Source organism: Protopterus annectens, chromosome 11.part0, assembly GCF_019279795.1.
Source record: "Protopterus annectens isolate FY-2018-M chromosome 11.part0, PAN1.0, whole genome shotgun sequence".
Taxonomy (NCBI): Eukaryota; Metazoa; Chordata; order Ceratodontiformes; family Protopteridae; genus Protopterus; species Protopterus annectens.
The window spans coordinates 289,956,645-289,980,644 of NC_056745.1; the positions used below are offsets into that span (position 1 = coordinate 289,956,645).

The 24,000-nt window shown below is 39.4% G+C and overlaps 1 protein-coding gene across 1 annotated transcript in view; it reads left to right on the plus strand.

The window, feature by feature from the left end:
* Positions 1-24,000, plus strand: part of LOC122814935 — a 548,294-nt gene that overhangs the window by 49,833 nt on the left and 474,461 nt on the right. Inside the window, exon 4 of the mRNA XM_044087196.1 lies at positions 2,131-2,205. Within this exon, the coding sequence (XP_043943131.1) occupies positions 2,131-2,205 (75 nt within the window). The remainder of the gene's footprint in view (positions 1-2,130; positions 2,206-24,000) is intronic.

A 24,000-nucleotide genomic window follows, 5' to 3' on the forward strand; every position in this document is an offset into this window, starting at 1 on the left:
ATTAGGCTAGCGAAGCAGTTAACTTTCACTACTCCATTACTCACATGGGACACGTATAGAAATGCTTCTATATTAGATGATCAAACTTTTAAAAATTCGAACATCATATGGTTGACACCATATGATTGAACTTTTAAAAGTTCGAAAATCTAATAAAAATAAATCATCATCTTCTTTCGGCTGTTCAAGTTAGGGGTCGCCACAGCAGATCACCTGTTTCCATTTCTTCCTGTCCTCTGCATCTTGCTCTGTCACACCAACCACCTGTATGTCCTCTCTCACCACATCCATAAACCTTATCTTAGGCCTTCCTCTTTTCCTGTTACCTGGTAGCTTCATCCTTAGCATCTTTTTCCCAATATAGTCAGCATCCCTCCACAGCACATGTCCAAACCAACGTAATCTTGCCTCTCTGGCTTTGTCTCCAAACCTTCCAACCTGGGCTGACCCTCTAATATACTTATTCCTAATCCTGTCCACCCTTGTCACACCCAGTGCAAATCTTAACATCTTTAACTCTGCCATATCCAGCTCAAACTCCTGCCTTTTTGTCAGTGCCACTGTCTCCAACCCATATAACATAGCTGGTCTCACTACCCTTCTGTAGACCTTCCCTTTCACTCTTACAGGTACTCGTCTGTCACAAATCACTCCTGACAGTCTTCACCACCCACTCCATCCTGCCTGTACTCTCTTCTTCACCTCTCTTCTACACTCACCGTTACTCTGAACTATTGACCCCAAGTATTTAAACTCATCCACCTTCGCCACCTCTACTCCTTGCATCCTCACCATTCCTCTATCCTCCTCTCATTCACACACATATATTCTGTCTTAGTCCTGCTGACCTTCATTCCTCTTCTCTCTAGAGCATATCTCCATCTCTCCAGGGTCTCCTCCACCTGTTCCCTACTCTCACTACAGATCACAATGTCATCTGCAAACATCATAGTCCACGGGGACTCCTGTCTGATCTCGTCTGTCAACCTGTCCATCACCATTGCAAATAAGAAAGGGCTCAGATCTGATCCTTGATGTAACCCCACCTCCACCTTAAATGCATCCGTCACTCCAACAGCAGACCTCACTGCTGTCACACTACCCTCGTACATATCCTGTACCACTCTTACATACTTCTCTGACACTCCTGACTTCCTCATACAATACCACAACTCCTCTCTAGGCACCCTGTCATATGCTTTCTCTAAGTCTACAAAAACACAATGCAACTCCTTCTGACATTCTCTGTACTTCTCCATCAACACTCTCAGAGCAAACATCGCATCTGTAGTGCTCTTTCCCGGCATGAAATCATACTGCTGATTAGTAATCATCACATCCCTTCTTAACCTAGCTTCCACTACTCTTTAATAAAAATAAATAAATGACCAAAAAAACCTACTTAAATTTTGTAAGCAGGGGGGCAAGCCCCCCTGCTCCCTCCACGTGGGGGGCTGCACTCCCCACACCCCCCACTCTTTAAATATACCAACTCCGAGATCGCACTACAGTGCAGGAAAGGGAACTCTTACCATTCCACACTTTACGGAGATCTCCGTTGAAACATTCAAACTTTTAAAAGTTCGATAACGTGATATAGACCCCATAGAAACAGATGAATGAGACCAGAACAAGTGCAACCACATATTTATATTTTTTCATTTACTTGCATTTTAGCTATTTATTTTTTTACCATGTAAGTTGAATAAACAAGCCTCCACAGAGAATACTGCCTATATGCTGTAAACACCTTGCTCCAATAAGGGGCTTGCCAGGTAACACCAACATCACAGCCTTCACTCATAAAATTTAATGTTTGCTACAACTTTTTAAGTTCTTCCACTCAGATGACCTTGTTGTACCCTGACAATCTGCAAATCCAGTTCACTAACATTGCTCAGTGGAACCCCTACCATCAATCCATTACAAGTCTGCATATTCAAAAGATTAAACTCAGACTTCTTAACTACAAGATCTCCAGTGTGATTAACAAGTGGGTGCTTTTGTCCTTTTTTTTAATCAGACGTCTTCTGAACTCTGAACTCTTATTTGCATGTTCTAAAATAATCCTTGCAGCATGCATTTTTCCACTTACAAGTATTAATGCTTATGATGGTTTTACTCTTGCAGGTTAGCAATGACTAGAATCTTGTGGAAAATATGTGGCTACCTGACATCCTCACAAGAAAACAAGCTCTTATACAGGTACTCTTGTTTTTCATAACGTATCGTTACTTAAGCTGAATGATATGCTATTTTGTCGAAACATTTTGTTTCTGAGTTAATGATTCTCAGAAGATATTAGAATTTAAATGTGTATGATTTTAAGTGGTAAATTACACCAATTTGAATATCTCATTAACTTTAAGATTGCTTAAATTATGCAGTAGGTATATAAAGGTATAATTCCTTTCAGGTACAGGACATCACATGGTAGTTTATTGAATAGACTGGCAAATACATTAACAAGGCCATGAAAATATATATTTAAAATTAAGTAACACTGCTTGTTGCTTGTTTATTGCTTTTCATAATTTTAAAAAGAAAGAATGGTCAGGTTGAGGCTTGCTGCTAAAGAGGTAACAGAGAGAATTAAGAACTGTTGCAAGTTAATTTCTGAATGCTGTTACTGTGTTTGCACTCGTGGCTGAAACACTTTCTGTCTGCTGCCAGAGCACTGGCATCTACCACTCATACCCCCTAACACCTTGCATTTGTGGTAGCTGCCCCTTTAGCCCAGTCTAGTTTTGCCACTGATCTCCACTGTGGTGGATGTTTGATAGTGGCAAAACCAAAAAGTACTGTTGATAAGTCCTGCTTTTTCAATTTCTGAGAATTATAATGAATTACAGAAAGCAATCTCTAACCCAACTCATTTTCACAGGAAGTCACATATTCAGTTTTGATGATAGTGTTTCTTTTGCAGTGCAAATCTGTAGAGATTTGAGTATTTCTGACAGAATTTTCTCAGTAACAGGAGATCATAACAAGGCATTTCATGAAAACTTTAGGGTATATACTTCTTGTGTCTTTCCAGTACATCGTGTCAGACTTCACAAAAGGAAAACACATTGACCTCACGGAAATCTGTAGAACCAGGCCAGGAACTTATGAAAGCAATGCTTTCTCTTTCCTAGTACATAAAGAGGCATTCCTGTAGTAGACAGAGTTTCCACTTTGCTCCCCATCCTTGATTTTACCATTTTGGATCCTCAGTGGCATTTTTCTTGGTTTATACTAATTACGCTGCACGATTTCTACAGAGGGTCCCCTTCAATAACTCATCAGTTTAGATCAGCTGGGCTGCAGAGGAAAAATCTTCTCTTCTCATCATTTTCAAATGAATAAAAGTAGTCTGCAAGGTTGTGATACATTTTCAACACCGTTTTCAGTCAGGTATTTGTAAATTATATAGACAGACGTCCCAACTGAAACAGCTTAGAAACAAAATATTTTCAGTTATGCAACCAGGCAATCAAAGTCTGGCTGATAGCTTTATAATTCAACCTGCAGTCCCTGTTTCAAATCTGTAGAATCAGATGCTTGATGCCCTGCGCAGAAAATTTACATTTGCTCATAAGTTTAAGCTGAAACCAAGCATCTGCCAATAGATTGCAAAAAGGTGTGATCTTTCAGAATAGTTCAGTTTATTACACTCAGCAGCATTCAAGTCTAAACCTGCTTTGCTTTCATTCACCATAGCATGGTGCAGAAGGTAGAAGTTTTCTTTCTGATGGACTCACCCTTACTGTACTCCCTCATTGCCTTTCTTCTAATTCAAAAGTAGTATCTCAGAAAAGAACAGGACAAAGCCATTCTAATTCATTAGTCTTCTTTGTGAGCAAAACAGTTAAAATGTTTGCTATTAATAAACTTTTCCATGTATTTTTCTTGGCTATTAACTCCACACAGAACAGCAGGACTTTGCAAGGCATCCCGGTCTAAAAGCTTTAAATCTCTTCACTTTAAAGTTAGCATTTGTATTCCTAAGAGCAAATCCTTCTCTTCTACCATGTTGCACATTTGGAATGAGATAACAAGACCCAATACAAGAAAATGTTGCATTCAAAAGTGGAAAAGCTTTATTTCATGGATTGTGTTTCAGTGTTTCACACCTTTACATTATCCAGTTCCAAGATTAATAGGTTAAGCTATTTGTTTCCAGTTCCAGCTTGGCAAGTTCATCCATTAAACTCCATCTCTCTGTAATATCAACTAATTTTCTAACTTTTCCACAGGTTGCAGCATATCCAGCTTTATAAAGTCTTCATAACAAAAGTTTTGTAACTGAAACCTTCAAAAAAGACAAATTACCTTCATATGGAATTTGAACTTCATTTTTGAACAAGTTTGAACTTAATTTCTGAACAACTACATTAACGTAATTTTGAATCTATAGAGTTAAAATGCCTTTCACAGAAAACACTTGGTTATTACATCTGGTAGTAGAATGTTAAAGTTAAAAGTGTAAATATCCTCACTTTTTAAATAAATTAGTTTCTATGGACCTCCATTATCTGTCACAGCCAGAGCAGTATTCACATTAGCCCATAACCAGACTACTCAACTGCTAGTTTTATGCAAAATGTAGTAATAATAGGTGGACATTATTTATACATGCTGCATATACACAGACATCATAGATGCCACACTGGAAGATTATGGGATCACCCTTTACCAACAGTTCAAAAAAGTAGATGGAAGAAAATCAGATATAGTAATCCATGAAAAGAAGAAAAAAGTAGCATTGATCATTGAAATTGCTACACCCAGTGACTACAGTGACGTACATACAGAGAGACACAAAGTCATAAAATACCAGGATTTACAAGCTGAAATGAGGGCAATGTGGAAGGAGGATACTCACAGTTCCAATAGTAGTAGGAGTAATGGGACTTTTAAAAAATAATTTACAATTGTACTTAGATGTGTTACTGATACATGTAACTCCATATGAATTGCAGAAGGAGTCAGTTCTGGGCACATTGTGGGTGTTGCGAAGAGCACTTTTGGCTGACATCAAGGATTGAAACAATACTAATTTCATGAACTTTATCAGTCTTTGACATGGGAATGGAGTCCATTCTTGTCATGATATTAGAAACACAAAAGACTTAGAGAAATTAAACCATGGATGCCCTCAACCCCCACCCCCCACCCCCATTGTAGAAGCAAGTAGTAGTCCATAAAAACTGACTGTTCAAAAAGAGCCATAAAGACGATAGAGGGGATTACTGAGGATAAAAAAAGAAATGATGTATTCTTGCCATCATGAAAGAAGCTTGGAATTTCCAGATAGATGATACTCAGAAAGATTAAAAGAGAAATTAGAAGAAAGAAAAATCAACAGATTAGGTCTTGGTTGCAGTTTGGCTCCCAGACAGCAACAAAGTGTATAGACTTTTCATCTCCTTTTTGTGGATAATTTAAAACTGTATACTTCATCAGATGAGGAGCTGAAAGCACAACTGCAAGCCGTCAAAACCTTCTCAGGTGATATAAGAGTTTCATATGGTCTTGATAAAAGTGCAAAAGTAACATTTAAAGCAGAAAAGCTGCAGCACCAAGAAAATATCAGTCTGGGACTGTGATGTAAAGAACTTGAGCAACAGAGAGTATATAAATATTTGGGAATTGATGAAGGATCAACAATAAAACATGAACAAATGCAAACAAATCTCAGTAAGAATATTTTGAAAGACTAAAATTAATATTGAAAACAGCCCTGACATCTAGGAACAAAGTCTAAGCTATAAACCAATTTGCTCTTCCTGTTCTAACTTAAAGTTTTGGGGTGATTGACTGGCCCCAAAAGGTATTGGATCAGTAGGATAGGAAAACAAGAAAATTATTTCATGCTTGTCAAATGATTTATAAAAATCCCTGTATACTGTAGATGATATATTCCTCAAGTAGGTATAGTCTTCTGGTCTTCCTCGAATATGATTACATGTATAGATCTGCAATCATAAAACTGTATACATATCTACTGACCTCACCAGACCCAAATATAGTGAAAGTTTTGAAACACAAAGAAAACAAATCTAAGGTGACTTCCCTGGTTAATTTAGCAAAAGCATATCAGTGTCAAGCGGGAATGGGTACCAAACCAGAAGTAGTCAAAAATCAGGGAGCAACTGAATGTGCCAAAAAACAAAGGAAAGAATATAAGAAGAAGAAACAGATGAGAAGGCAAAAAATGTGGAAAAGGCATAAATATAGTTGCAAGTACAGAAAACTCCTTTAACAACCTAATGTTAATCAGGATCTGACTTAGGAATGGTTAAGGAGAGGTGAATTTAAATTAAAAGATGAAAAGTTAATATTAGCAGCCAAGGATAGTGGACTACGTACACGTTGGTTTACAAAGTCCATTGAACATGTGAGAGAAACAAATAAATGTGTGTTCTATTAAACAGAACTGGAAACAGTTGCACATCTTGTTGCTGGGTGTGATACACTAATGGCAAAGGACCAGTATACTGTGTACTGAAAAGCATAATAATGTGGCAAGACCATTGCAATGGGGATTGTCCAAACATTACAATATCAAAGTAGCTGAGAAGCATAAGAAAAATGAACCAAAAATCATTATTGAGAATGAGGAAATTTATATCACATGGGATCACCCATTATCAAATGTTCAAAAAATAGATGCAAGAAAACCAGATATAGTAGTCCAGGAAAAGAAGATGATTTAAATTGCTACACCCAGTAATTATAGTGTCTTACATACAGAGATACAAAGTCATAAAGTACCAGGATTTGCAGGCAGAAACAATGGCAATGTGGAAGAAGGATACCAAGACAGTTCTAATAGCAGTATGAACAACGGGTTTCATAAAAAAAAAAAAAAAAAAAAAAAAAAAAGAATTTACAGTCTTATTTAGATATGCTACTGATACAAGTAACTCCATATGAATTGCAGGATGAGTCAATTCTGGGCAGATTGGAGGTGCTATGAAGAGTACTTCTGGCTAACATCAAAGATTGAAAGAGTACTAATTTCACAAACTTTAATCATACTTTGACTTAGAAATGGGGTCCATTCCCATCAAGGTATTAGAAACCTAAAAGACTTTAAGAAAGTAAACTGAGGATGCCCCCCCCCCCCCCACTGTAGAAGGAAGTAATAGTCCATAAAAAAACACAAAAACTGACAGGCCAAAAAAATTCCATAAAGATGATAGAGTGGAGTATTGAAGATAAGAAAGATTTATTGTTACTACTATGCAAGAAGCCCATAATTTCCAGATAGAAGATATTCCGAAATATTGAGAGAAATTAGAAGAAAGAAAAATACTTGTACAAGAAAAGCTGTCAAAAGCTGCAAATAAAAATGTATGTTCATTAGTAAAATCCATGAAAAAACATTTCTGTGAAGTGAAGGATTTAGTGTAGAAAGTCTAACACAGGTTCTGTCACAGCATAATGGAACAATGAGTCCCCAAAATAAGGAGAAACGGGTAGAGCAGGAGACATCTGAAGAATAAGTATGGGCATGGGAAATGAAAATAGATTTAATATGGTGTACTATTTTACAAAGGAGAAAGCAAATCTAATCAATACAAAAACCAAAAACAAACAAAAAAACAGCACCAAAGATATTTGAGGAGAAATGCAGGCAGATGCATCAGGAGATAGAACATTTTACAATACAAAAACCAATAAAACAACAGGGGAAAGAAGAAAAAAGATTAATACTGGAGAAGTTAAATGAATAGAAATTGAAGTTATGGATTATGAAGTGAAGGATTTAGTGTAGAAAATCCAACTCTTGTAATGTCATAGCATGATGGAAAATGAGGCCACAAATTAAGAAAAATAGGTGGAAATGGAAGCATCTGATCACTTGCCACATGATGATGCTGTGGAGCATTCAGTAGGAAACCTACACAAAAGTTCAGTTGGAGTTGCACAGCAAGGAAAGGAGCAAGGAATAGTGGCAACTCTGAAGCAAGCAGTATCACAGGAAGATGTACTGGGGCTTTCTGTAGAATACCCGTAGGAAAAATAGAGCAAATAATGTGCCCTCAGTTCAGGAGAAAATGATCTAAGGGAAGAGTTGTTTGATTCAATAGAAATGGACTGACATATTAAGATCAATGAAAGAAATAAATTACAGATAGTAAGACCCAAAATGTGAGAAATCTGATAAAACAGATGAACACAGTAATCAAGACTATTAACAGAAACTCATGTGATATAACAGAAGGAAATAAGATATATTACTGTGCAGCTAAACTAATAACAGATAAAGTCTTATCACAGAAATACAGAGCAATAAAGGGAAGGAAGGGAAGAAATAAAAGTTATCATGGAAGCATCGAATAGAGAAAATTATAAAGCAATTAAGACAAGTTGTTTCGCTGTTAGAAGAATGAGGGAACCTATCAACAAAATACTTAGAAAGATAGATGTGATAAAACCAAATCACAGAAACAGAAAAGACCATGATCTATCTTTCACTATTGCAAATAATAATCTAGAAATATCAGCACAGGCAGAAAAACTTAGACAATATGCATATAAATATAAAGGATGGATGAGTACGAGTACAAAATAAGCAATTCTTTGATGATCCAAAAACTATTTATAGAGGACAGGGAAACAGAGTGGTTTCTGGCCCAGAAATTGTAGTTTATTGGCTGTTTGGGCAGTTTTTCCATCTCTTTCAATTTTCTGGTTTAAAAGTCCGCATTTGCGCTTGTTTTCCACCTTTCCTGTAACTAGTCTAGTCCAGATACAGACTTGCTCTATCCAGGACTGTTTGTAAGCTTCTGAGCCCCCAAGGCCTTTCTCTGTTGGAGGGAAGCCTTCTAGCTTATCAGTGGGAGTGGTAAGCACTAGGTAGTCTATCTACCACAAGAGGAGTGGTTTCTGGCCCAGAAATTGTAGTTTATTGGCCGTGTGAGCAGTTTTTTCCATCTCTTTCAACTTTCTTTCTGGTTTAAAAGCCTGAATTTGCACTTGTTTCCCACCTTTCCTATAAATAGTTTAGTCTAGATAAAGATTTGCTGTATCCAGGACTGTTTATAAGCTTCTGAGCAGTGCCAAAGTCTGCTCTTCAATTTTTCCCTTAGATCTGCTAGTTCTTTTCTCTCCTGCACTTTTACTAGCTTATTAATCTAGCACTTTACCAGACTTCTTGTAGCAATTATTGTACACAGAAAAGTGCTACCAGCACTAAACGTTCTACAAGAAAATGGCTCCAGTACTTCTTATTAATGCCCACCCCTCCAGGCATGTCTACAGGTCAGTTCCCTGTGCTTTCTCCTATTAACCTGGTGAACTTGGCATCCTGAGGCAATGTAGCAACTGCCTCATGTACACCAATAGCCCTCTCCACTTACCTTCCAACACTCAGACTTGTGAGAGATGCACTTGTATATCCAAATTGGAAGCCACGCACTCTCCAGCCAAGACCAGAATAACTGGTCAAGAGGAGAAGGCCAACACTTGCACCACACCACATGGAACACATAGCCCTCCAAAAATACACACTAGCACTGCCTTCACATAAAAACACAAACCATGCACCTAGCTTTTCAGAGGCTCTCAGTAAAAATCTACACAAACAGCAGAGACCTCCAAGGCAAACGCACTCGACCACCACAACACAAATCACGAGACATATAAGTCTGCTAAACAATGTGCCACTCAACCAAAGCCGCTAAGGTGAAACAGCATGCCCAACACACTAGTCATAGGTGAGTCGATAATGAGGCACACTGATGTCCCACTCACTAGGTTGAATAAGGAGAAAGTAACAGCTGCCTGTCAGGTGGCAGGATCTGCCACATAATGCATGCACTCAGGCCCCTCAACAACAGGTACAAATATGAATCTGTCATTGTACATGTGGGTGTGAATGACCCGAGATGTATCTCCCTGGACTACAAGAAAAGAGACATGGAGGAGCTCTCAGATTATGTAGCCCAGACGGGTGTGACCCTAGCCCTGAGTAGCATGCTACCATCACCCAGAATGATACCACAGTACAAGCAAAAAATGATTGATTTCAAAAACTGGCTAAGTTTCTGGTGTCATTATAAGGGGATCCAGTATCTGTCTGCTTGGGATGACATGATTGACAGACCTCGATGCTTTGCCAGAGATGGCCTGCATCTGTCACCCCCGAGCTTCCAGATATTGGCCAAGGCTGTTGCCACCCCATAGTGCCTTTTTTAGACAGTGTTCCAAAGACCAAATTACCACTGTAACAGCTACAAACAAATGCAATCTGAGCATCATGCTGCTCAATGCTAGAAGTATAAATCTCAAAATGCACTCACTTGAAGCACTCCTTAAAATGGAGATAATCGACATTTGTGCTGTAACAGAGACCTGGCAGAAAGCACCCCTGCACTACCAGACTATAACTCATTGCACATGTTTCAGCCCCAAAATCCGGACTGAAGCTCCAAAGGCAGTGGTGTTTCCATATTCATAAAAGATGCACACACCTCCAGACTAGTAGCCCAACATAATGCATCAGAGATACTTTAGGTGCAGCTAACAGTGGGTAAGACAGTGATTCAGGTTGTAGCCTGCTATAGGTCCCCAACTATGTCCCAAGACTCACACTCCACATTCCTAAGCACCCTGGAGAATATTAGGGTCCAACCTAACACTCTCTTACTGGGCGACTTCAACTACCCCTCCATTAACTGCTAAAACTACTCATGTACCAATACACTTGCCCAACGTTTCCTGGAACTATCACCCCATTAGTCTATGGAACTATGGAACTGTAAGCTATGGAATGCATCATCATGGACCTAATAAACAAGGATATAGGGAATCTCCAAATTCTGGATCCCACACAGTTTGGTTTTGTGAAGGGTAGATTATGCCTGCTCAACTTGGTCGACTTCTTTGAGTCAGTCACCAGAGCTGTGGATGAAGGCAAGGTGGTTCAACAGCCTACCTTGATCTGGCCAAGGCCTTTGATACCATTCCCCACTCAGGAATCATAGAAAAACTCACTAAGCTAGGCATCAACCCATATATCACTAGGTGGGTTGCAAACTGGCTCACAAATAGAACCCACAGTGTGAAAGTAGCTGACTCCATGTCAGACTGCCAACCAGTCATGAGTGGAGTCCCACAAGGTTCGGTCCTGGGTGCTCTCCTGTTTGGTATCTACTTCTCTGACATCCAGGCCAGCACAAAGGGACTCTGGCTGACAAAGTTCACAGACAATTTCAAGTTGGGAGCTGCTATTAACTCCCCAAGTGATGTTGACATTCTCCAGAAAGGTCTCACTGAGACCAACAACTGGTGTCAGAACCATGGCCTTAAGCTCAATGCCAAAAAATGTGTCATCATCATCCCCTTTGGGAAAAACCCAGTTCCCATGAATTACCACATCAATTGTAGTTCACTGAACACAGAAGGAATTATGAGAGATCTGGGAACACAGGTTGACAGCAACCTCTCTTTTGACCACCACATTGCCACTGTGGTCAGAAAGTCCTTCTATGTGGCACATCTCATTACTAAGGGTTTTGCATCCAGGAAGAAAGAGGTTGTTGTCTCCCTGTAATCTTTCCTCATTAGGCCAATCATCAAGTACAATGCCCCATTTGACATGTATCTCACTAGATACCTGCAACAACTGGAGAGGCCACAAAACTACCTCACAAAGAGGATCCTAGGCCGTTAAACACTTGTCCTATATGGGCAGACTCAAAAAACTCCAACTATTCTCTGTCTCATATCGCCTACTTAGAGGTGATCACTGCTTGACTTACAAAGCCATGTCTGACCCAGCTCTGTTAGAAATGCTACATCTAAAGAAATCCCAATCTCTCCACACCACATGTTCCAGAGACCTCAACCTCATTACCACAATCAACAGAACGTGCTGGAGGGACAGGTTCATAACCCAGAGACTGCCCATGCTATGGAATAGACTTCCATACATGTCAAACAGAGTGCCTCACTGGCCCTCTTCAAGAGAAATCTTGATGAGTGGATGGGAAATAGAAAATTCACCCCAGGACCACTCCAGTGGGTCTAGGGTCTACTCGACAGAGGCACTGGGAACTAAGGTCGGCTGGCATGATGCCAGGGTAATCCTATGGGCTAGTCTTGTAAAGGCTCCAGGGCTATTAGCCTAGTACACACCTATGAACCTAATAGAAATACCACCAGAAAAAGAAGAAATAGACACATTTTGGAGAAATGTTTATGAAGACCCTATGGAGCATACCAAAGATGCTGAATGGATAAAAAAATTAAAAGAAAGAAAAACGGAGAGAAAATTAAGAAACCTCCTAACTGGAAAACCCCAAGCCCAGATGCAGTACCTAACTTCTGGCTAAAAGTATTAACATCCTTACACTTAGATTTAGCCCTGAGTAACAACTACTTATATGTACATCTCAAATGACACCAACCTGGTTAACAACAGGAAAAATTATACTCCTAATTATTCGTGAACCGGTATGCCATCCCAAAAACTATAGCCCAATAACTTGCCTTCCAACAATCTGCAGACTATATACTAGAATTGATGCAGACAGAGTTTAATAGTCATTTAGAAGAAAACTTAATCACGGCAATAGAACAAAAGGGTAACAAAAGAAAGTTACATGGAACAAAATATCATTTGTTGTTAAATAAAGTCATAATGGAGAAGTGTAAAAACAGGAAGAATCTAAGTATGGCATGGATAGAAAACAAAAATAATTTGACAGCAACTTACATTTCATGGATAAAGGAGTGCTTACAGATGTAAAAGATGCATCTTACATTACAGTGACCATGAGACAGTGTCAAATCACTTTGCAAACAAGCCATGACAAAGGGCAAATTATTATCCCAGGGATAAAAATTCAAAGGGGATATTCAGGCTGGTTCTTTGTCACTTTGTTTCTCTCTTAACCCATTACGCTGTTTGCTTAACAGATTAGGTCTTGGTTACAATTTGGCTCCCTGGTAACAACCTTGCATAAAGAAATCTCATCTACTTTTTGTGGATAACTTAAAACTGTGTAGCTCATCAGATGAGGAATTGAAAGCACAGGTACAAGTCATTAAAACTTCATCAGATGATGTAAAAATGACATTTGGTTTTGATAAACTTACAAAAACATTTAAAGCAGGAAAGTTGCATTTCCAGGAATATATCAGTCTGGAACAGGAATGTGATATAAGGGAGCCTGAGCAGGAAGGAGTAAATACATATTTGGAAACTGAGGAAGGATTGGCAATAAAACGTGAACAAATACAAATAAAACTAATCAAGGAATACTTCAGAAGACTAAAACTGACATTGAAAAGATCCTTGACATCTAGGAAAAAACTGCAGGTTGCTCTTCCTAGTCTAACTTACAATTTTGGTGTGATTGACTGGCCTCAAAAGGTATTTGATCAGCTGGACAGAAAAACAAGAAAAATGCTTCACACTCATCAAGTGATATATAAAAATCCGTGTATACCAAGATTATAAATTCTGTGCTCTGAAGGAGGCATGGGCCTCCTTGAAATTGAGTACATGTATAGATCTGCAACTGCGGCACTGCATTCATATCTGCCGACCTCATCAGATTCAAACATGGTGAAAATCTTAAAAACATGAGGCGAGGAAGTCTACGATGACCTCTCTGCTTAGTTTAGCAGAAACATTCCATTGTCAGATGGGAATGGAAATCAAACCAGAAGTAGACAAAATATTGACAAAACCTAACCTCATCCCAAACCAATGTCTTCGTGCACCCCCCACATATATACATGTTCTGGGTCTTCTAAAGGTTGTTACAGACAATACTATGGTCATGTGATACATCAAAAATAAGGGGGATACAAAGTTTTATTTTCTTTGCAAGTTGGCTCTTCAGGCTTGGGATTTTGCAATCCACCTTCACCTGGTTGTTCAGGTAGTTTACATCCTTGCACAGTATTTTTGTAGACTCTTTTAGAAGGTCCAGAACATATCTTCATGAATGGATGCTTCACAGGGAGATGTTTTTCTGCATTGTACATCTGTTGGGTACTCCTCAAGTAGTTCTTTTTGCCTCCACCCTGAACGTGATTTTTTTCTATTTGGTTTTTCAAGCATGGCCTAGACCAGTTTTGTGGGGGTCTTTTCATATTTATGTGAATTGATCATTTCTGGTTTGGTATAGTCCTCTGTTAAAGTTTGTCAGCTATTACTGCTTGTCTGCCTATAAGTCCAACTTTAGCTTCTAGTTTTGAAGTCAAACAATTCCTAAAAGTCATCCTTCATATCAGCCTTCCAAGAATGCCTATTCCTACTTCTTAGGACCTTAATTTTTTTCTTAAAAAATTGATTTGGTTCCCTTTTGAAGCCTGCCTTTTCTTCTTCCCTAAAGTATTTTAATTAGCCACCAACAATACAGTCTTCTATCACCTCTGACAATAGAGTTTCTGAACTTCAAGCAGTCATGGCAGTCTCCTTTTTTTTTTTTTCACAAGGATAGGATATCTCTTCATACCAGTTTTCCTTTTATACCCAATGTGGTTAATGATTTGACCCTGAATCAGTCAATTTATTTCCCTTCTCCACAGACTTCTACTGAGAGGGTATTAAACATCTTGGATTTACATAGGAAGCTCTGATATTATTTGGATAAGACAAAACACAACAGAAAATCTAAGCAGCTTTTTTGTTTCCTTTTATAACAGGAAATTGGGTTTGGCAGTGTATAAGCAGACCATCTCCCGAGTTTCTAAGGCTATTTCCTTTTGTTATTCTTCTCATTTCAACCAGATTTCTTCTTGTGCTCATGCACACTCTACCAGGGCAGTGGCCTCTTTGGATGCTTTCATCAATGCTCTGGATACTAGATCCATCTTGGATGCTACTACTTGGTCTTCTTTTCAAACATTTACCAAATATTACAAGTTGGATGTCATTTTGAGAGCCGAGAAGGCTTTATCAGGGCCATCTTTCATCGGTTTGTGGAGGGCTCTTCTCTGCCTTCCTCCTCCTCTCATCCTTTCCACTAGCTTTTGTACTCTCCCAGGAGTAAAGAATGCTGCAACAGTGATAAGGAAAAACTTAGTATAATTGTGTAAGACGTTACCATAACAGTAGATATCCTACTCTGCACTGTTGTAGTATTCTGCCCCTCCTTCTTGCCCCATTTTGTTTGTTATTGCCGTACCTCTGGCTGAAAGGCCATTTTCTGTCTTCTTCCCTTCTTCTATGTGCATGTTATTGCTTTCTCTCAGGTTGCTTTGGTTCTCCTCAGGCACTTCGTTTCTGAAGATTAGGTGTCTGTATGTCACATATGTACCTTACACCTTGCATGTAAGATATACGTTTGACTATAATGCCTGGAAAGTGTAGAAGGTTTTGATATGCTGGCCAGACATTAGGCTATCCTCAATAGGATATCCCAAGAGTAAAGAATACTGCAGCAGTGAGAAGTAAGACATCTACTGTTATGGCAAGAGCTTACACAACTGTATTTTCTGAGTGACTATTGCAATGTGTTGATTGAAAGCTTATTTGGGAATTGGTCTTGGTTAATGCTGGTTGAATTGAATGCTCATCAAATTGTAGTTACAGCAGTGTGTCTGTGTGTGTGTACATGTGTGTGGTTGGGCGAAAGTTGTTTTGACATGACTGTGCTTTGTGTGGTATATATATCTGCTTGTTTCAGGTTGTGAGTTTGTGTAGTATGGTTGCGTTTTGCATGATGTGTGTTAGTTATAGGTGCAATTGTTTGTGTATATGCATGTGTTTGCATTAGGCTACTCAACAAGTTTAAAATGTTTTTTTTGACTAGTTGGTCCTCATCTAGTCTGCTGTCAAAATGTAGGATGTAAACTTTACTCTCTACTCTCTATTCAGAGACTCCTATATCCTCCACTACCTATCTCCGCTTTTAGGCTTCTCTCCCTTATCCTGTCCCTCCCTCCAATCAGATTCTGCCTGCATGTCCACCCCCCTTATTAATCGCAGAATCTCAGCTCTTCTCGTCCGTACCTGTTAGCTGTTTATCTTGGTCCCTCCCCTCTTTTCCCACAACACCCTCCCAGAGGTTTCATATTCTTCCCAAATCCTCTGGCGCCATCTTTCAAACTTTTACCCCTCGCCCGCTCTTGGCTGCTGTGCTCCTCTGGCTTCAGCGTCGGAACAGTAAGTAGATTTCTAGTGTAATTATCTGCTGTTCCTACTTAATATTAGCGCATTCTACAGGGTACGCTCAACTGTATGCAGACCTTTTACTGAATGTTGCCGAAACACCGGAATAGTGTCGGCATCATCTGTCCCTGTAAATGCTAACTAAACACACACTGTCAATGCTGGGGGACTGTCTAAACTCATGAGCGAGTTACAGACAGGTCGCTCGATGTTATAATCTGCAAGGCTTTTTCTTCTGTGTTTATCTTTGTGGAATTGCTTGAAATACTAGTGCAAACTACAGGAAGTCCTTTGCATTTTTAAATTGATAAATGGGACTGTTAAATACAAGGCTATTTCTTCTGTGTTTCATCTTTGTGGGATTGTTTTAAATACTAGTGCGAACTACAGGATGTCCTTCGCATTTTTAAATTGATCAATGGGACTGTTAAATACTAGTGCGTATTACAGGCACGTCCTTCGCTACTACTACTGCCAGACTTAGATGTGCTTTGATACTGCATTAACATTGTGAAGCTATCTAATATTGTTTTGTTTAAAAAAAAAAAAAAAGCCCTAGAATATTATGATTGAGGAGTGTGCTACATAATATTTGAGAACTGTCTAACTATAGTAACCTTCTCACATAAGGGGAAATCAGATATACCTTTCTACGGATGTGTTTAAGACTTAGGTGCTTTAAGATATAATACGTTGTTCTAGCTAGTAACAAGCATACAACGAGTGGGTTGCTTACTATACTGTGACAACGCTGCGGAGTGTGCTGGCTACTATATTGTGCAAACGCTGACCTATACATGTGCTTTTAACTAAATCTCCCCCCTCCCTTAGCACTAAAGCGGATGCCATCTTCAGCCTTTATAAAGGTCACACTACAAACCATATGTGGTAGCACATTAATCTGAAAGGTTTGGGTGCTCTTACTTATTTACCATCTACTATGACGCACTCTCCCAATTGATTATTTAGTGTATGAGCACCGTAGAGTGTTCTGGTCATATGTTCACTATAAACGCCAACTCACACAAGCGTATCACTAAGCAAAAGCACGGAAACGCTCAAGTGGTGGCTGTTTCAGCATACTGTCTTAGTAATATTACCTGCCTATCTTATTTGAAGTCATAGTGTAATGCAATACTACCTAGCCTATATAGCAGGGCCTATTTAGCTACGTTTATGCAATTTATCTACCTTGCCAATGTATCTTAGATATACATACAATTTCATGCATTTGCCAGTGTATTTTAGATACATACTCTAATTTCATACATTATACTGTATCAGGTATACTTAGTTGCATTGTTGATTGTGGTGTCTCTTAGATATTTGTATAAAAGCTATAGAAATAACTGTGTAACCACTCTAAATTGCATTTTTTCCTGATACTAACTACTTGCTTAATTGTTAAACTCTCTACTCTCATGTTGCTCTCTACATCCTTGGAACCATACAACAGTTGTTAACTATTGTGTCTCCCTATTACTAAATCACCATTTCTTTCCCTCCTTCTCTCCTGTCTCCAGCTTTTAGGCCCTGTTCTACCCACTGTGGATACGCCTGTGTGGACGCCCAGACCTACATTACAATTAATCCTAGCTCATCCAAGCCACCAAGCAATACTATAAACTCTGCTGCTCATCCCTCTATTGGACTTGAACCAAGCCTCCCCTTGAAGGAACCAAGGAAGTATGTGCATCATTTGCTAAACCTACTCTACTATAGTTATTTAGCCCTGCTAGGTGTTGTGAACACTTCCCTGCCAAGAAGCCAGCAGTCAGCCCTTCCGCTACTTTCTGTACAGCCATCCTTCCTCCTCTCCTAGCTCCCTTGATCTACACTGTCCTCTTCCTCCTCTCCTTATTCAATCTACCCCTTAGCCTCTGTGGAGCACAGTTGCATCTCAGCATCTGGCCACTAGATGGTGCCCTCCCTCCACTAATCTATTTCCACCCTAATAACTGTCTTGTATTCTGTATAATCTTTACCTTCTTCCCCTTAAAACATCAAAGCCCTAATCTTACTTTCCTCTCTTAATCCACTGTAGCCCACTCTATCCAACTACACCCCTGTCCCCTGTACTTACCTGTTGCAATCCTCACTCCACTGATAGGTTCTTGATCTTCCCTTGCCTTCCTTGGCTGAATGATCTTCCCTTGCCTTCCTTGGCTGAACCCGCTCCGTTCGCCCTACGGGCTCACTCCGCTCCCCTACCCTGCCCCCAAATCTCACCCGCCCCCAGCACCTCTACCTTTATCCTCTACAAACCACACCCACCACCCAAATTATCCAGTCAAACTCTCTCTTCCTGGAACTGCCCATTCCCTTACCCCACCCACTCTTACCTCTAATTACTTCCCTTACCCCACCCACTCTCACCTCTAAATCACTTCACTAACAAACACACCAAAACCACCACCACAAACAATACTCTGTTCCCACTACTTTCTTCAATTTTATAATCCTTGCTTGCTCCAAAACAAATATCATCACTCTTGCATCTTCAAACAGCTTAGTAACTACATAACAACTCCTAACAACCTTATTACATTATACTTGAAAAACCTATATACATCTCCTTTCTACTACTATCACTCCTACTGAGTTCCTATATCTTCCACCTTACCCATCCCAATATTATCTATTATTCCCAATCCTTCCACACAACTAACCATCTGAACATACCTCTCCAACACTCACACACCCCAATTTTGCCACACCTATATCCTATAAATACCCATCTACTTTTTCAATATAAACTTCTTACCTCACATAGATATTTCACTCCCATAATTACTAGAAAGTCTTCCAGTATCATAATCGAGTCCAATGTATACTCTAAACTCTCAAGTTACCTCCCTAACTTCATCCTATACACAATTACCGGTCTACAATCAGGAGATATCCATCCTAACCCAGGTCCCCCCTCCTCAAAAACTACTACCAAGTCCATATTATTTACTGCTCTAAACTCCCAAAGCATAGTCAACAAAATTCCAAATCTGCATGCCTGGCTCACACACAACAAACCTGACATCCTATCCATCTCTGAAACATGGTTAAAACCCCACATAAAAGACTCTGAAATAATCCCACCCAAGTATTCTATTATTAGAAAAGACAGATCTCATAAAAAAGGGGGTGGTATAGCTCTACTATACTCATCCTCACTATCAGTTACTCCCTATAATAAACCTACTCCCCACTTTAACAATGCTGAATTACTAATAACACTACTACAAATCAACAAGCTCAAGCATATATGTATAGCCTCCATCTACATCCCTCCTGGTGATAATATTTCTACACTCGAAGACATCCTCTTCTGGCTCTCCACTAACATCAGCAACAAAACTATAATCCTAGGAGACATGAATATAAATTGGGCCTCCATTCAGTCTCCCTCAAACCCACTTAACATTAACCTCTATAAATTCTCTCAGCTCATCAATTCTACAACCCGCCCCTCAAAAAACCTGTCCAATGGCAGTATCCTTGACTGGATCCTAGTCTCTCACCCCCACTACTTCTCTAACAGTGGTACTCTTCCTGATCCTCTTAGTGATCACTTACCCACATTTACACACCTTCTCCCTTCACCCCTTCATCATACCCATAACTTCATTACTACTCGTAACCTAAAAAACTTTAACCCTTCAGCTTTCATTAACTCTCTAAAGGCAATAAATTGGAATACTCTAAAATCACTTCCTCTAGATAATGCAGTCACCCATTTCAACACTACCTTCTTAAACCTCTTAAACCATCATGCTCCCCTAAGAACAAAAAGAATAAAAACAAAAACTGCCCCATGGCTTACAAAAAATACACTTGCTACAATGTGGCAATGAGACAAACTCTGGACCCATTACCATAAAAATAAACCCCCCCTCATCTACAACGAATACAAAACACTTCGAAATAAAGTAAAGAAACTCATCACCACTGACAGACAAAACTACTTCTCCTTACTCCAAAACAACAATAAAACAAACCCTCAAAAATTCTGGAAAAGTATCTCCACTCTCCTTAATCCCAGTAAACCAGACACCCCCACTCCCGATCCAAACACTCTCGACATAGACCTGGCTACTCAATTTAACTCCTTCTTCATTGATTCTATTTCCAAACTAACCTCATCTTTCTCCGACATCTCCACTCCCTCTAAACCATCCCCACTCTCATCTTCTTACCTTCCACCTTCAAACACTAGTTCACTACCTGTCCCATCTTCCAATTCTACAACCTTCACCACCCACTCCACTCTTTCTCCCTCCTCATCTCTCCCACCTCCAAATATCCCCTCCCCCCACTCTCCACACTTCTCACTAAAACCCATACCCACTTCTACCATAAAAAACTCCTTCTAAAACTGAAGTCTGGTTCAAATGTTCCCGGTAATATTCCTTCACAATTCCTCAGCATAGCTGCTGAAACCATTGCCTACCCCATTAGTATTTTAATCAACCACTCTATCCAAGAAAGCACGGTTCCCCATATCTGGAAAAAGGCCTTTATCATACCTTTACATAAAGGAGGTAACAATAACAATGTCTCCAACTTTCGTCCCATCGCTATCCTGTCTCCCATCTCCAAACTCCTTGAAAAGTGTATCCAACTACAACTCCTACCATACCTCATTGATAACAACCTACTAACTCCCACACAGCATGGCTTCAGACCAGGCCACAGCACTATGGCAGCCCTCCTCTCCTTCCTGGAAACAGTAAATAAAGCCCGAGACTCTGGTCATATTGTTTCTACCCTTCTACTAGATCTTTCTAAGGCCTTTGACACCATCTCCCATAACCTTCTTCTAGCTAAACTCTCTAAGCTTAACCTATCTCTTTCCTCTCTGAACTGGTTCTCCAGTTACTTATCCAACAGACATCAAGCAGTAAAATGGAAAAAGGCCACCTCCTCATTCCTTAATACCCCAACTGGTGTTCCACAAGGTTCAGTATTAGGCCCCCTCCTCTTCAACATCTTTATTAATGACTTCCGCAACTTCATCCCATTCTCAAACATCATTCAATATGCAGACGACTCAATTATTATTTGCTCTGCCACTTCAGCCCCTTTACTTCTAAAGCTAACTCAAGACGCTTTTTCAACCACTGAACAATCGATGAAAAATAATCACTTAGCACTCAATGCTTCTAAAATTAAATTAATGGTATTCACTCCCTCAAAAGCCACCCCTCTCAACACAAACACCTTCTGTATTTCTAGTCAAAACAACACAACTCTGGAACTGGTATCAGAGACCAAGCTACTTTGTGTCCAAATTGACAATCAGCTCAAATTTAATTCCCACATACAACTAAACATCAAAAAAAACCATCAAAAATTAAGTATGCTCTACCATCAATACCATTATCTTACACCCTCCACTAAACACACCCTCTCTACATCCTTTCTCATCCCCTCCCTTCTCTATGGATCTCCACTCCTAACTAATCTACAATCATCTCTGAAAAATCAACTCTCATGTTGTTATAACAAAATCGCCAAGTTTGCCACTAGCCAGAGGTCCTCTACTCACCATTGTTCCTCTCTCCACAAACTAAATTGGCTAGAACTACCCAACCACCTTATCTATACCCAACTCAATCTGGTCCACAAGCTTATTTTCAACCCCTCAATCTGTCCCTCCCTCTCCTCTGCCTTTAAAATGTATCTACCCAACAGAGTACTAAGGTCTAACAACCAAAATCTTCTTGAAATACACAAACCAGCTCGTCCACCAGGCAAATACCTTCTATCCTTTAGTCTGGCATGACTCTTTAACTCCCTACCATCACCCATTCGTGTTACCTCTACTAACTCTACCTTCAAAAAAACTCTTCATTCATACCTAGCCTCCCAGTGGGAATGCTCTAGCTGCCACCCTACATAACTTGCACTGCTAACCTTCTTTCTCTCATAACTATATAGTTTACACTTTAAACTTCCATTCTCCCCGTTTTTGTCAATAAATAAATACAACAACTTTGTTGATCTATCCCCATCAACCTGTTTGCTAATGTAGCCCATCACTAGTATGAAGCACACCCAATCCCACAGGGAACCCCTTAGTTAGACTGAACACTGTTCATACTTCAGTATTTGGGTCCCCTGTACATAGTTTGCACTAATCTTATCTTCTGTTTTTTGGACTTCAAACCACCACAGGACTGCCCAAAACATATCCTTGGAACCTTGTCATATGATTTCTTCAAATATAAGAACAGTCACTTGGACTCATCTCTAAATTCCTCTCAACTATCTGTCTCACTGCAAACATTGGGTAAGTTGTGATACATCCTGATCTGAATCCCAACTGCTCATCTCCCATCCTACTTCTACCTACTCTGCGTACTCATTTATCAATCATATGAAAGTTGTTGCAGTGCGTCCATGAACATCAACATACTAACTATACATGGTTTTGGCAGGAATCAATCCATGCATAAACAACTACTCTAGATTTACAATGATGACACTGTTTATCGCAGACATTGTCTCTGTTAAATGAAATATTTTATCTATAATTAGTATAACCAAAACTTTTATTGTCATTTTTGCTTTAGAAACTGTATGTTTAAATGCAATGTTTCTACTAGTACTTTTGTACATACTGTAACAAGAGCTTTGATTGTAATTTTGTTTGTAATTATTGTTTTGTTTTTGGAGCTTTTCTCCCCAGGACTCCATTGAAAATGGGTTCTTCTAGGCCCAATGGACTATCCTGGTAAACCAACTGCAAATAAATAAAATAAATAAATAAACAATGGATAATATGAGACATTTATTATATTTTGGTCTGCATAGCTGTGCTATTTTTTATATTTGACAGTCTATTTCTATAGCAGACACATTGTAAAAATCTGTTTAACCTTGGCAGTTCTTAAGGTACCTCTGTTAGAGAGCAGTACTTTGTGAATGCCTGACCACTTATGCCTGAGTTATATACACTGTCACAAAAACTTATGGGACCAAATCCTGGCTAATATGGTTGGGAAGCATAGCTAGGCTTAAAAAGGCCCAATAACATTGATAGCTTAACAATCCCCCTATGTACATATTATCCTATGAACTGACTGAACTAGGAATGATTGCCTCAATGAGTTCCATGACCTATCCTGACAAAGAAAGCATTAGTTATTATCTAGGAAATTGATTTGTCTCAGTTAGAGACATAACCCATTTGTTTCAAAATGGTTTATCCACAAGTTCACACTGAATTCTTACATTAATGAACTAGAATCCTGCTGTTTGGCCCTGTTATCTTTGTAATACATTTCTGGAAAAATAGAATTTAAAGAAACTTCATTATGGTTCCAAAATTCAAGAAATATGTCATGTTGGCTCTCCCCAGGCCCTCAAGTTTAAAACAGCATGCTCTAAAAGGTGATTTCAGGAGCAAGTGTCATAGCCTTCAGAAAGATAGTCTTACTTACTTGAAAGGTTTGTGTTATGGATTTTGCTTTTCTCCTTTTCTTCAGTTTACAGCAGTTTAAGCCAATATCCCTATGTCCCAATGTGACTGCATACTTCCATGCTCTCGCAATGGCAATACTGCCCCCATATGAGGGCATGATCCTATACAGTCAATTGATGGTGCTGTCCCAGTGTGATTGCAAAAGTCCATGCTCTCGCTATGACAGCACAACCCCTATGTGAGTGCACACTCCCATGCTCTCACAATTATAGTATCATTCCCAGGTGAGTGCATGCTCCCATACTCTCACAGTGATGGCATCATTCCTAGGTGAGTGCTTGCTCCCATACTCCCACAGTGATGGCATCATTCCCTGGTGAGTGCATGTTCCCATACTCTCACAGTGATGGCATCATTTACAGGTGAGTGCTTGCTCCCATACTCTCACAGTGATGGC